This window comes from Triticum urartu, unplaced genomic scaffold (genome assembly GCF_003073215.2).
Source record: "Triticum urartu cultivar G1812 unplaced genomic scaffold, Tu2.1 TuUngrouped_contig_248, whole genome shotgun sequence".
Taxonomy (NCBI): domain Eukaryota; kingdom Viridiplantae; phylum Streptophyta; class Magnoliopsida; order Poales; family Poaceae; genus Triticum; species Triticum urartu.
The window spans coordinates 35,689-47,575 of NW_024112961.1; the positions used below are offsets into that span (position 1 = coordinate 35,689).

The 11,887-nt window shown below is 46.5% G+C and overlaps 2 protein-coding genes across 2 annotated transcripts; one reads left to right on the forward strand and one right to left on the reverse strand.

The window, feature by feature from the left end:
* The first annotated feature begins 546 nt into the window (after positions 1 to 546).
* On the forward strand, positions 547 to 5,627 carry LOC125526989 (probable WRKY transcription factor 61). Its single transcript, XM_048691571.1, has 5 exons — positions 547 to 999; positions 1,401 to 1,475; positions 1,845 to 2,414; positions 2,511 to 2,624; positions 4,270 to 5,627. Exons 1-5 carry the CDS (start codon positions 943 to 945, stop codon positions 5,287 to 5,289), a joined length of 1,836 nt encoding a protein of 611 aa, XP_048547528.1. The 5' UTR covers positions 547 to 942; the 3' UTR covers positions 5,290 to 5,627.
* LOC125526991 lies at positions 5,524 to 9,118 on the reverse strand. Its single transcript, XM_048691572.1, has 9 exons — positions 8,809 to 9,118; positions 8,638 to 8,725; positions 8,317 to 8,427; positions 7,989 to 8,071; positions 7,507 to 7,621; positions 7,063 to 7,154; positions 6,586 to 6,651; positions 6,404 to 6,497; positions 5,524 to 5,974 (listed from the first exon to the last, which is right to left on the reverse strand). The coding sequence occupies exons 1-9, from the start codon at positions 9,057 to 9,059 to the stop codon at positions 5,858 to 5,860; spliced, it is 1,017 nt and encodes a 338-aa protein (XP_048547529.1). The 5' UTR covers positions 9,060 to 9,118; the 3' UTR covers positions 5,524 to 5,857.
* Positions 9,119 to 11,887: the final 2,769 nt, after the last annotated feature.

The following is an 11,887-nucleotide window of genomic DNA, read 5'->3' on the forward strand; positions in this document are numbered from 1 at the left end:
GAGAAATCATTAGTTTTATTAAACTTTATTTTATGATTTCCGTTCGAAAAAAGAATTTCTGTGAATAAATTCGTTTTCTTACCATACTGACTCCAATACATTTTCCTGTAGACATATACTGTACTTACATAACTACAGTATACTGACAAGTACGCCGCCAAATTAAATGGACTTCTTTCTGGCAGGAAATTCTGACTTAGACTGGGAGACACATGGGGCCGGCCGTCTTGCCCTCCCTCTCACCAAATCTCATTACATGGATCAAAGACATATATGTATGAGCGAATATGACTGAACTTCCTCTGACGAATGGCCCTACGCAGGACTGAAATTTAGTCTGAAAGCGATTCCTTGCTTGACGACAGAGTCTCTCCAGCCATAATAATGGGCCGAGCCGATGACGCCGACGATGAGGACTGGCAGGAAGCTTCATCAACGTCGTCGGACGGACGCGCTCGACGACGTATGTAACACACAGTCTGGACGCGCATCTTAGTTATAACTGGCCTCACAACAGCAGCATGTTGCGCACGTTGAAGCCTATTCCACACACGTAATATAAATCTCAGTCTCCTCTGCCGATATATGTTATTTTTCTGGCTTTCTGCGAGTCTTCACCAAAGAGTGCGGCTGTGGTTTGACATTTCTGATGACGTTGACCGCCTAATCGATCAGCGTAGGTAAGCACCGGCGTACGGCGTTTGTTTAAGCCAGAAATATAGCTCGTCCAAACAGGAGAGGGCCGGGGAAGATAGAGAGAAGGTCGAGGCCATGGTCTAGGCGTCTAGCTAGTAGCCTCTCTATATATATACAAGGCCATGGCAGGGCTGGTGCAGGGCTAGAGAAGAAAGGGTTGGAAGGCTAGAGAAGCTAGAGAGAGGAGAAGGACGTTTGCCTTGGACCAACGAGAGATAAGCTTATCTTCTGTGGAAGGAGATCGAAATGATCAAGGGAGACCAGAGGCAGCTTGGCGGCCATGAAGATCGGCTGAAAGATCAGGTTTGGAACTGTTTAATTACTTCTCTTGATTTTGTGTTTGTGCTTTTATATGCTCCAAAGAGTTTGATTTTTCTTTTCTTAATGAGTGTTCATTTATTTGGATAAGTATGCTTTGGACTAGTGGTTAGGACTTGGCTGAGTTTCTCTCTTCTCTGGGATGTGGTTCTTGATCCATGAATGGAAGTCAGGGACTTCTCTTTCTGATTGATGTCAAAATCAATCAGGTGATCATCTTTAGGGACCACAGATCCTGCCATCCTGGTGCTCGTACAACAGTCAAATTAAACATGTGGATAAGCCAAGAAATGGATTTTTCCACAGCTTGTCCTCCAATAAATTCATGATGTTACGAATTGTTTGCTCATGTTATAATAATATAGACTTTCATGTTGGTGTTGCAGATGGGAGATGATCATCGGGCCTCGGATGGCAAGTTTTTCAGGTTCTTGCAAAACCAGTCAAGCGCAAAAAAGGAGGTACATAATTATCAAACACGTTCAACAAACATATAAAAGGCACAACTTTTCGTAATTAGTTACATAAGGCAGGGTCTGGTACTACGTATCCCCCTTTTATTCTTTTTTATTTCAGAAGGGCAGTAAAAATTATTAATTACCCTGAAATTCCTCAACTAATTCATGAAAAAAGAACCTACACCTATCAGCTATTTATATTTTCCTATTGTATTGTTCATCTTCCTACTTGCAAATGTAGTTAGTGCCAACTGCCAAGTAATACATACACACTAAGCCAAGTAGCCAAGTAGCCAATTAGCCATTATCATATGTGATTTACTTCATCAATGAGTATGTAACTAATAACAGGTTTCGCTTTCATCCATTCAGGCTCAAGAAGACAAGATTGCGTCCACAAGGGCAGAGATGGGCGAAGTGAGAAAAGAGAACGAGAGGCTGAAGACGATGTTGTCACGGATGGTGGAGGACCATCGATCCCTTCAGAAGCAGTTCGATGTTCTCCACCAGCAAGGACGAGGCAAAAACCTCGCCGTGGGCTCACCGGAGCACACATCGTCCGCCGACGGCATCAAGGACCCCAGATTCGTCTCTTTACGCCTCGGAACGAGTGCGAGCACGAGTAGGCAGGACATGGGAGAAGAGATCCGGACCGGCACTAATAATGCAGACGGCAAGTGCATCTCTCTTGGACTTTCATCGGGCAAAGCTATTGGTGCAGCTGGTCAAAGTGAGATGAAGGTGCAGCCAGATGTGCTGACGTTGAGCCCTGGAGGCAGCTCCGAGGATGACGCCGCCACAGAGACAACAACAACATCGAGCAAAGTACCGAAGAACCCGAGGAGCACCGGTGGTGGCGCGGAGGCTGAGGAGGAGGTGGCCCAGCAGCCCCTGGCCAAGAAGGCCAGGGTGTCGGTGAGGGCTAGGTGTGACACACCAACGGTACGTACATATACGTAAACAACGTACACAAGTGACTAGAAAATTAAATGACTGGGATACCTGTATATGTGTGATTCGTGGTTTGTTGGTGTTCAGATGAACGATGGGTGCCAGTGGAGGAAATACGGGCAGAAGATATCCAAGGGGAACCCATGTCCACGCGCCTACTACCGCTGCACCATCGCAACAGGGTGCCCTGTCAGAAAACAGGTATGTTATTCACTGTCATACATTGCAAAACAACCCAAACACATGGTACCAAAGAATCTGCGGCAAGGTGTGTTTCGCAGACCAAACATGACCAAGATACATGTGTTGCTTCGGAACATCGCAATGCGACTTACTTAGCACTCCCTCTATTTGTAATTCTCGCACACTACTTGAGCGTTCAAGAAAAGTCGAGCTTATACCTGCAAGATGTTGGTGCATCATACAACTCCTATTAGAGATTCGATAACAAATACTTCCTCCGTCCCAAAATAAGTGTCCCAACATTAATAATATTCAGTGTAGATTCATTCATTTTGTTTCGTATATAGTCTACAGTGAAAGCCTTAAAAGGTCTTATATTTAGGAACGGAGGGAGTACAACTTTGTGTACATACATGGTCCCAAATCCGGGGTCAAAACTCCATAAATCAAGCGATCGAGCACTAGCGCCACCAGGGAGGGAACTAGCGGATCGAATCGGGCGGGCACTGGGGGTCGGACTCGGAGATCGGAACCTGACCTGATCGTCAGGGCCGGAGCCGTGCAGGGAGGTGTGCACCTCTCCTGCCTTGGCAACGGTGTCGCCGTCGGGCTCTCTGCCTCTCTCTGGCGGCGATGGGAGCGCGACTTCTCGATCGGCGGCGGCAACGTCAACGGTGTTGTTGGGGTTTAGGCTGATCGCATCGAAACAAACTACTCCCTCCGTTTGGAAATACTTGTCATAGAAATGGATACAAATGGGTGTATCTAAAACTAAAATACATCTAGATACATCCATTCTTTGGACAAGTATTTCCGGACAGAGGGAGTAATTCCACATGGCCGATGGGGCTTCAGAAATGCTGGAGAGTATGATGGGCTTTGGGTTGGGCCAGCGTCGCCACATGTGTGCTGTCTGCCCACTTGATCAACCAAGTCCACTCAAAAATACAAAGACCCTAAAAATATCTTCTTATTCTTTTACCTTATACTATAAAACCTACTGCAAACATTACATGTCTTTCCAAAATGTCTAATGATCCACCATATGTCTTCTCAATTCATATTCGAGTATTTAACAAATACTACCTCCGTCCTGGTTTATTAGTCTTTTTTGTAATTTGTGCTAAATTTTGACCAAAGATTTAACTGACAAAAATGTCAATGCATATCATCAAAAATTGACATGCGTGAACTTTTTGTTAGTTAAATTTATGGTCAAAATACGGCACAGATTATAATGGAGACCAATAAATCAGGACGAAGGTAGTATATGATGTGCATTTAGGGCTCTCATATGACCGATGCACCTAATGCCAAAAATACATCCATGCTCAAAGTTCTCAAAAACATCTGAAATTGCCACTAACTAATAACAAAATTTTAGATATACCTTCACATTCAAAAATAATAAATATACAAAATTCAAATGTGGAAATTGGTACACCAGTTGCACAAGAACTTCATGTGCAAATGCGTGTGCACATATGTTCGCTCGGTGTAAAAGAAAAGACAATCTTCTCTTTGGTAATAGCAGTAGCGGGGATTTGCACTTGAGCGGACTAATCAAAAATGCTTCAAAACTCGCGCTCGGCTTTCTTTTCAATGGCAGCATCCTTCCTCGCCATGGTGACCGACTGACATGAACGTACATTATGTTTCCCAGGTGCAGAGATGTGCCGAGGACATGTCGATCCTCATCACCACCTACGAGGGCGCGCATAACCACCCGCTCTCCCCCTCCGCAGCCGCCATGGCCTCCACCACCTCCGCGGCCGCGTCCATGCTCATGTCAGGCTCCTCCACCTCGCTCGGCTTCCCCTCCGTCGCCTCCAGCCTCCACGGCCTCAGGTTCGGCCTCCCAGCGGCGACTACCTTCGACCCCTCGAGCCATCTGAGCGGTCGGCCGTTCTTCCTCCCGGCCGCTGCCGGCGCGTCCATCAGCGCCACCCCGTCGTACCCCACCATCACCCTCGATCTCACCTCGCAGACTGCCTCGCAGCAGGCCTTCTCCCTCAGCAACACCAACAGATTCTCCTCCAGCTTCCCCGACTCTCACGGACACAGCAGCAGTGCTGGTAGGTACCCTTCCACGAACTTCTCCTTCTCCGGCTCTGGTGCGAGCAGCCTGCCCGGCGCCACCGCGTGGCCGGCCGGCGTTGGATCGTACCTGAGCTACGGACCCTCGTCCGGCGCGCCCTACAACGGTGTCGGCAAGAACTCATTCCAGGCCGCGCTGAGCGGCATCAACGGAAGGCAGCAAGCCTCGGTGGCGTCCCTCTACCAGCCGGCGCAGGTGCAGCAGAGGGCGGCCCAGTTTAGCGGCGGCGGAACATGCACGACAGCGCCGATCGTGCTCACCGACACGATCGCCAAGGCGATCACGTCGGACCCGGGCTTCCACACAGCGCTCGCGGCCGCCATCACGTCGTACGTCGGCAAGCCGGCTGCCGGAGGCGGCAAGGGGCTCGAGTGGGGGGAGCACCTCGGGCTGGGCCCGTCGAGTGCGGCGTCCACCGCCTGTTCGTCGCCGTTGCTGGCACGGTCATCGACGGGGGCGACACAGAGCGGTTCTCCGAACGGGAAGAAGATGTCGTTCTTGCAGCCGTCGCTGGCACTGTCATCGGGCTCCACTAGTGCTACTGCTTCCACCTCACCTGTGAAAAGCAGGGAGCACATTAATTAGTTAGCTGAAGGTTCTGAGTTGTGTTTGTGGACTAATTTGATCATTTGGTGTACATACATATATAGTGACTGTAGCATAATTGCTGAAAATGTGTCGATTGATCCCCATTTTAGGCGGAGCTTGCTTTGGGACTGTGGATACACGACCTTTTTGAGGACAATGTCGCCTTGGAGAATACTCGCTCTTTAACTCGGAGTCGTAGAAGCTAGTGTTGTCTTGCTTGCTCAAACGTGCTTGAGGAGTGACGTGTCTCGTATTCAGATCTCCGTTACTTCCAGAAGAGAATATCTATGTACACTAGCTTTGATCCAGTTACAAAACTGCGAATTTCATGGTCATATGATGCGTGTGCAGTATGCAGACACAGTTGTAACCTTTGCTAACGACCAAGTGCATGCATGCAAACCATTGTTCTGAACTTCTCTGCTTTCTGAACAGCAGTAGCGTGTAGTCCCTGCCCACGCAATGAAGTTGCCCAAGAACCACCATATCCACCGTGCGCCTGAACCAAATCCTCTTTGGCGGTGCTTACGATGGCTTCAAATGTGGAGAGAACTGCCTGGGATTTTCACTTGGAGATGACTCTCATAAACCGGCTCACGGAGCTAAACGCGGCCATGACATTGGTCATCATTGAAGGCTCCTCTTCAGGTTGCTCACTGGCGCCGCCACCACCAAATATTATCTGCAGATTAGAATGGTGTCACTAATCTCTGCAAAATGCAAAAAAATTATGGGCAACACTAGCATTTGGTGTAGATATTTGCAAATGGATTTCTAAAATGATGTTCTCTAACTTGTACTATTAAAAATAATGGCTGGTCGTCTAGCTAGTAGGCCCAGGGTGACTTCTTGTTCTCTGTCTTGTATAGAGTGTCAGTTGTTTGACAGCTTAATGTGTCTGTGGTCAGTCACACAATGTCACAATGATTCCTAGAGTTTGAGAAATCAGTTGGCTCTTGGGTGCTTGCAGCTTCTATACATGGTCCAATATCAGACTCGTTTTTTCGACAGTAGTGATTCAACTTACCAAGTACTAAAAGGAACACACACGCAGCATAGTGATGGACAAAAATCTAATCATGCAGATCAAATCAGATATACAATGTCTAACCTCAATATCTGTTGCATCAGGACGACTCGAAGATTCTCTGGCGAGCAAATACCGATTGGGTCTTTTTGGATCATCATAGAACACTTTCCACTTTCTGAAACATGAATAACAGATATCTTTAGCCTATTATTTTACTGAACATTTATTTGGATTGTAGAAAAAGGCAACAAATATCGACGCACTCAGGATAGCATCTGAAGATTGCACCGGTAGGCAGCGGCCTCATCGAGTAAACAGTGGTAAAAGTACTGCAAAATGGGTGATGGATGTTAGAAAAAGACACAGGGAAATACAGTGGGCAAAAGAGACCATAAATATTTTAATAACATGAAATTTGTAAAGATGACCATCATTTATAGGTATATTATAGTTGACCATACTTCAGAGCTTTTCGGTATGGTTTCATAAAGATGCATCACTAATTCACTATTCATAACTCTTTGATGGGATCTGTTTCTGTAACTTGGTACTTATTTATGTTGAGGCAACTAGAAACAGTTACATATAGTGGTAGACAAGATGTTTCTCAGTCCATATTCTCATATTTTTCAAGACACATCCATACTCTGATATCCACAATCAACAACTGTTTATGTCCCGGAAAATACCGATAGTACACATAGAGAGGCAACAATGTACAGATGTTTCCATTCACTTACCTTAAGAAATTTCTGCGTAGATTCCGAACATTATATCCCACTCCAACATCTCCACTAACAAGACGTGGGTTCCACATGACAAGAGGTCTTATCTTCAGTGGATTAAAACTGGAAGTTATTTTAAGATACCATATTGAGTGGAACATACATACAAATGATAATTGTGATATGCAGACTGTTGAACAAATTATACAAGATGTGAACATAGATGGATGTGCTTGCGCAAATGAAAAATGCCATGCGATGGCTATGCTAAGCTGATGTGCAAATGAATATAGATCCTACAAATATACATGCATGCCAAAATGACCTGTAAATACACATGCTGATCCTATCCTACCAATTTTGCTTGGGACACAAAAGATGGAATTCATTTTCCTTACTATAAACTAAAGCACATGTATCTGCGAACATTAAAAACTTGATCAGGCATAAGTTACATACGGGATCATCAGCGAGTTGAGATGCGATGCGTTCAACAGATTCAAGCATCTGGTGATCAGGGATAATCATAACAACAACTCCGTCATCAGTATCAACTGGCTTTCGGTCACTAAGACTGCAAATCAAAATAAGAAAATAGACAGATTTTAGATTGACAAGAAATCTCATGGTAATCATCTTTTATGCCTTCAAGACAGAAGCAACTAATAACATCTACTACTTCTCTAAAGAAACTCAAATTGGTCCACATCTTGTCCTATCCTGCGAACCTGTCTAGAAAAATATGATATCCACGCCACGAATCATTTGGGGAGAATTTACTGGAAAGATCTTAGCAATAAAATTAATGCGCTTCACTAAAAATTGTGCTAGCAGCATGTAACATGAATAGAAAAATGGACCATTACATATAACATGTGCACAAAATTTGAATAAGGAATCCATCCACCACTATGGCTGGGCTACTGAAAGCAAGGCAATACCTAGCACACTTGAACTTTGCATCTTTCCACTGATGCTTCAGAAGGGCAGCCACTCCAGCGTCAGGGAAGACGGCCTTAACTACCTGTTGTAGACAGACAGCAAGTTGAATGTAAAGAACAGATATTCAAGGTACTTAAAGGACACGATTCACTGTGGATGGAGGCCTTTAATCAGGGACATTTAAAACAGAGCTCAAAATGGGAGATAACTGGCCATTTATTATCTGTGTGGATGATAAAATCAGTGAGCTAGGGTCATGCAACTGCAGATGGATCAGACAGAGCAAAAGCTGCATTTATTCATCGCTAAATGACCTTGCATCCAAACCTGGCCAGTCTCTTCCGCGAGTGTGTCGAGGAGTATCCTCGACAGCGCCCAGACCTCGGCCTGCGCTCCTTCCTGGTTGAGGAACTCCAGCTGGGGGATCAGCAGCTCTGCCTACAGCAATGATGATAACACAAGAACAGATCATCAACAGTGAGATCGCGATGCGAGATGGCAAAACTGTATGAGCGACACAAGAATATAATGGTGGATGGGACTTGAACACTGAAACTGTTCCATGGCATTCCAAGTAAAAAATGCAGAAATTTCACAGCAGGTTAAGGTTGAGCCAAAATCAGTGTATATGGACAATCGGAAACCTACAATTCCTCGCATGCCGCCGGAGTTGACGAAATCAGCGCTGGCCTTCCCCGACTGCCATATGGCGCCTTGCAAATCCGACGGCAAGCAACTGAAACCACAGAGACAGCGCACGCGGTCAGTCAGACGCGCCACAATCCAAAGCAACACGGCGGCGTTTCCCGCGTGCCTGACCTGTCATCCTCCTGCACCGCCTGCTCCACCGCGCCATCGGCCTCCGATGTCGCCGGCTCGGCCTCCGTGGGGGCTTCCGCGGCGTCGAACTTGCCGAACTTGGCTTGGGCTGGGGAAGGCCCGCGGCGGACGCGCAGCCGCACCGGAGGGAAGGCCGCGGCGACGGGCGAAGGCGCGAGGGGCTGGCGGGGGAGAGGAGGAGGGGAGGGGCGCGCGTACTGCCGCGAGAGCAGCGCCGGCGAGGTCGCCATTGCTTCGTGCGGCGTAGGGGAAAAGCAGTACGTGGCCGAGCTGTGACTGGCTGCTCCTCCGTGCTGCTTGGATAACGGTGGGTTTGCTTCGGAAACGGGATCGCCGTCCGATGGAGAACTCAACGCTCCAGATTGCTTGGAATGATTTAGTTGCGTTTAGACTTTGGGGCCTCGCGAGTTAGTCGACTTAACCAAGTCTCATTCAAGTGGCCCGCTATTGCCCTTCGACCTCCGTCGACCCGAGCTCCCCACCATTGACTAAACCATCATCCCGTCTGTAACGTCCTCGATGCGGCTATATCTCCTACGTGTCGAAGTACGACTTAGAGGCATAACCACATTGAAAGCAACGTCACAAATGAGGTAATCTTCACAACAACCCATATAAATAAATAAAGGGGAAAAGTACATAGTTGGCTTACACTCGCCACATCACACAAATACATAAATAAGTCATTACATTCATCCAATACACTCAGGGTCCGACTACGGAACCAAAATAAAGATAAACCCCAAATGCGACAAAGTCCCCGATCGCCCCAACTGGGCACCACTACTGATCATCTGGGAAAGACACATAGTAACGACGAGAGTCTTCATCGAACTCCCACTTGAGCTCGGTCATATCATCTAGAGCGGAATCATCGGTCCCTGTATCTGGTTTTGCAAGTAATCTGTGAGTCACGGGGACTCAGCAATCTCACACCCTCGTGATCAAGACTATTTAAGCTTATAGGTAAGGCAAAGGTATGATGTGGAGCTGCAGCAAGCGACTAGCATATATGGTGGCTAACATATGCAAATGAGAGCGAGAAGAGAAGGCAAAAGCACGGTCGAACAACTATGATCAAGAAGTGATCCTAGAACAACCTACGTCAAGCATTACTCCAACACCGTGTTCACTTCCCGGACTCCGCCGAGAAGAGACCATCACGGTTACACATGCGGTTGATGCATTTTAATTAAGTTAAGTTTCATGTTATCTACAACCGGACATTAACAAATTCCCATCTGCCCATGACCGCGAGCACGGCTTTCGAAAGTTCAAATCCCTGCAGGGGAGTCCCAACTTAGCCCATCACAAGCTCTCATGGTCAACGAAGGATATTCCTTCTCCCGAGACATTCCAATCAGACTCGGCATCCCGGTTACAAGACATCCTCGACAATGGTAAAACAAGTCCAGCAACACCGCCCGAATGTGCCGAGAATCCCGATAAGAGCTGCACATATCTTGTTCTCAGGGCACACTCAGATGAGACTAGCTACGAGTAAAACCAACCCTCAAGTTTCCCCGAGGTGGCCTCGCAGGCAGCTCAGTTCGGACCAACACTCATAGGAGCACTGGCCCGGGGGGTTTAATAAAGATGACCCTTGGGCTCCGGAAACCCAAGGGAAAAAGAGGCTAGGTGGCAAATGATAAAACCAAGGTTGGGCATTGCTGGAGGAGTTTTATTCAAGGCGAACTGTCAAGGGGTTCCCATTATAACCCAACCGTGTAAGGAACGCAAAATCCGGGAACATAACACCGATATGACGGAAACTAGGGCGGCAAGAGTGGAACAAAACACTAGGCATAAGGTTGAGCCTTCCACCCTTTACCAAGTATATAGGTGCATTAAGATAAACAAGATAATATGGTGATATCCCAACAATAAACATGTTCCAACAAGGAACGATCTCCAATCTTCACCTGCAACTAGCAACGCTATAAGAGGGGATGAGCAAGGCGGTAACATAACCAACCAACGGTTTGCTAGGACATGGTGGGTTAGAGGTTTGACATGGCAATGTGGGAGGCATGATAAGCAAGTGATAGGTATCGTAGCATAGGCATAGCAAAAGAGCGAGCATCTAGCAAGCAAAGATACAAGTGATTTCGAGGGTATGGTCATCTTGCCTGCAAAATTCTCGGAGTTGCCTTGATCCTCGTAAGCGAACTCAACGGGCTCCTCGTTCACGAACTCGTCTCCCGGCTCTACCCAAACAAGAACAACAAGCAAAAGGAACACAATCAACCACGTGCAATGCTCAACCAACATGATGCAAACATAGTAATGATATGCGGGATGCGATATATGATGCATATGCATGATTTGGAAAGGAATGATTGAATCTGGACTCAACTTGGAAATCCAAGAGTGCCACTGAAAAGGTGAGGTGATTTCCGTTGAAATCGATATAAAGATCACCGGAATCGGATGCACGGTTTGGAAATGGCAAGCAAAACAAATATGGCACCGATCTGCAATAAACAGCAAGTAGCCTTCTAAATGCAACAAGAACAACATGCTACTGCACCCAAACATGACAACAAAATACATGGCAGGGATCCACTCATGATGCTTGACAAAAGATGAACACTTAGCTACGGCTAATTCATCCATTAACAGGTTCAAACAAGCATGGCAAAAGTGCAAATGATTACAGGTTCCAGACTTGGTGAAATTAACAGCATATCAGGAATTTATCATCAGGAGGCAATGTTTAGAGCATGATAACTATATGCTACAGGAACATATCATGGCAAAGCAAGGCATGGCATGAAGCTACTCTAAGCATATAACAATAGTCCCTTAGTGACCATAAGCCAAAAGGGGTCATAAAATACAATTGCAAGCATGTGAACATAGCAAAAACATAAACAGATTCAGACTTAGTGAAAAACTGGAGCATACAAAACAGATTAACAAGTAGGCATGTTTACAAGCTCGATGCACTCACTACGAGGCATTGCGTGACAAACTAAGCATACACCCATCAAGAAGACATGGTATAGAAGCTACACATGGCAAGAACAACAACATAGCATGCACGGATCAATATCAA

Coding starts and splice junctions, on each gene's coding strand:
- LOC125526989 (XM_048691571.1), top strand. CDS start 943: ATGATCAAGGGAGACCAGAGGCAGCTTGGCGGCCATGAAGATCGGCTG. Junction 1,476..1,844: donor AGTCAAGCGCAAAAAAGGAG/GTACATAATTAT, acceptor TCATCCATTCAG/GCTCAAGAAGACAAGATTGC. Junction 2,415..2,510: donor CTAGGTGTGACACACCAACG/GTACGTACATAT, acceptor GTTGGTGTTCAG/ATGAACGATGGGTGCCAGTG.
- LOC125526991 (XM_048691572.1), bottom strand. CDS start 9,059: ATGGCGACCTCGCCGGCGCTGCTCTCGCGGCAGTACGCGCGCCCCTCC. Junction 8,428..8,637: donor CCGGCGGCATGCGAGGAATT/GTAGGTTTCCGA, acceptor TCATTGCTGTAG/GCAGAGCTGCTGATCCCCCA. Junction 6,652..7,062: donor CTACGCAGAAATTTCTTAAG/GTAAGTGAATGG, acceptor CCCATTTTGCAG/TACTTTTACCACTGTTTACT.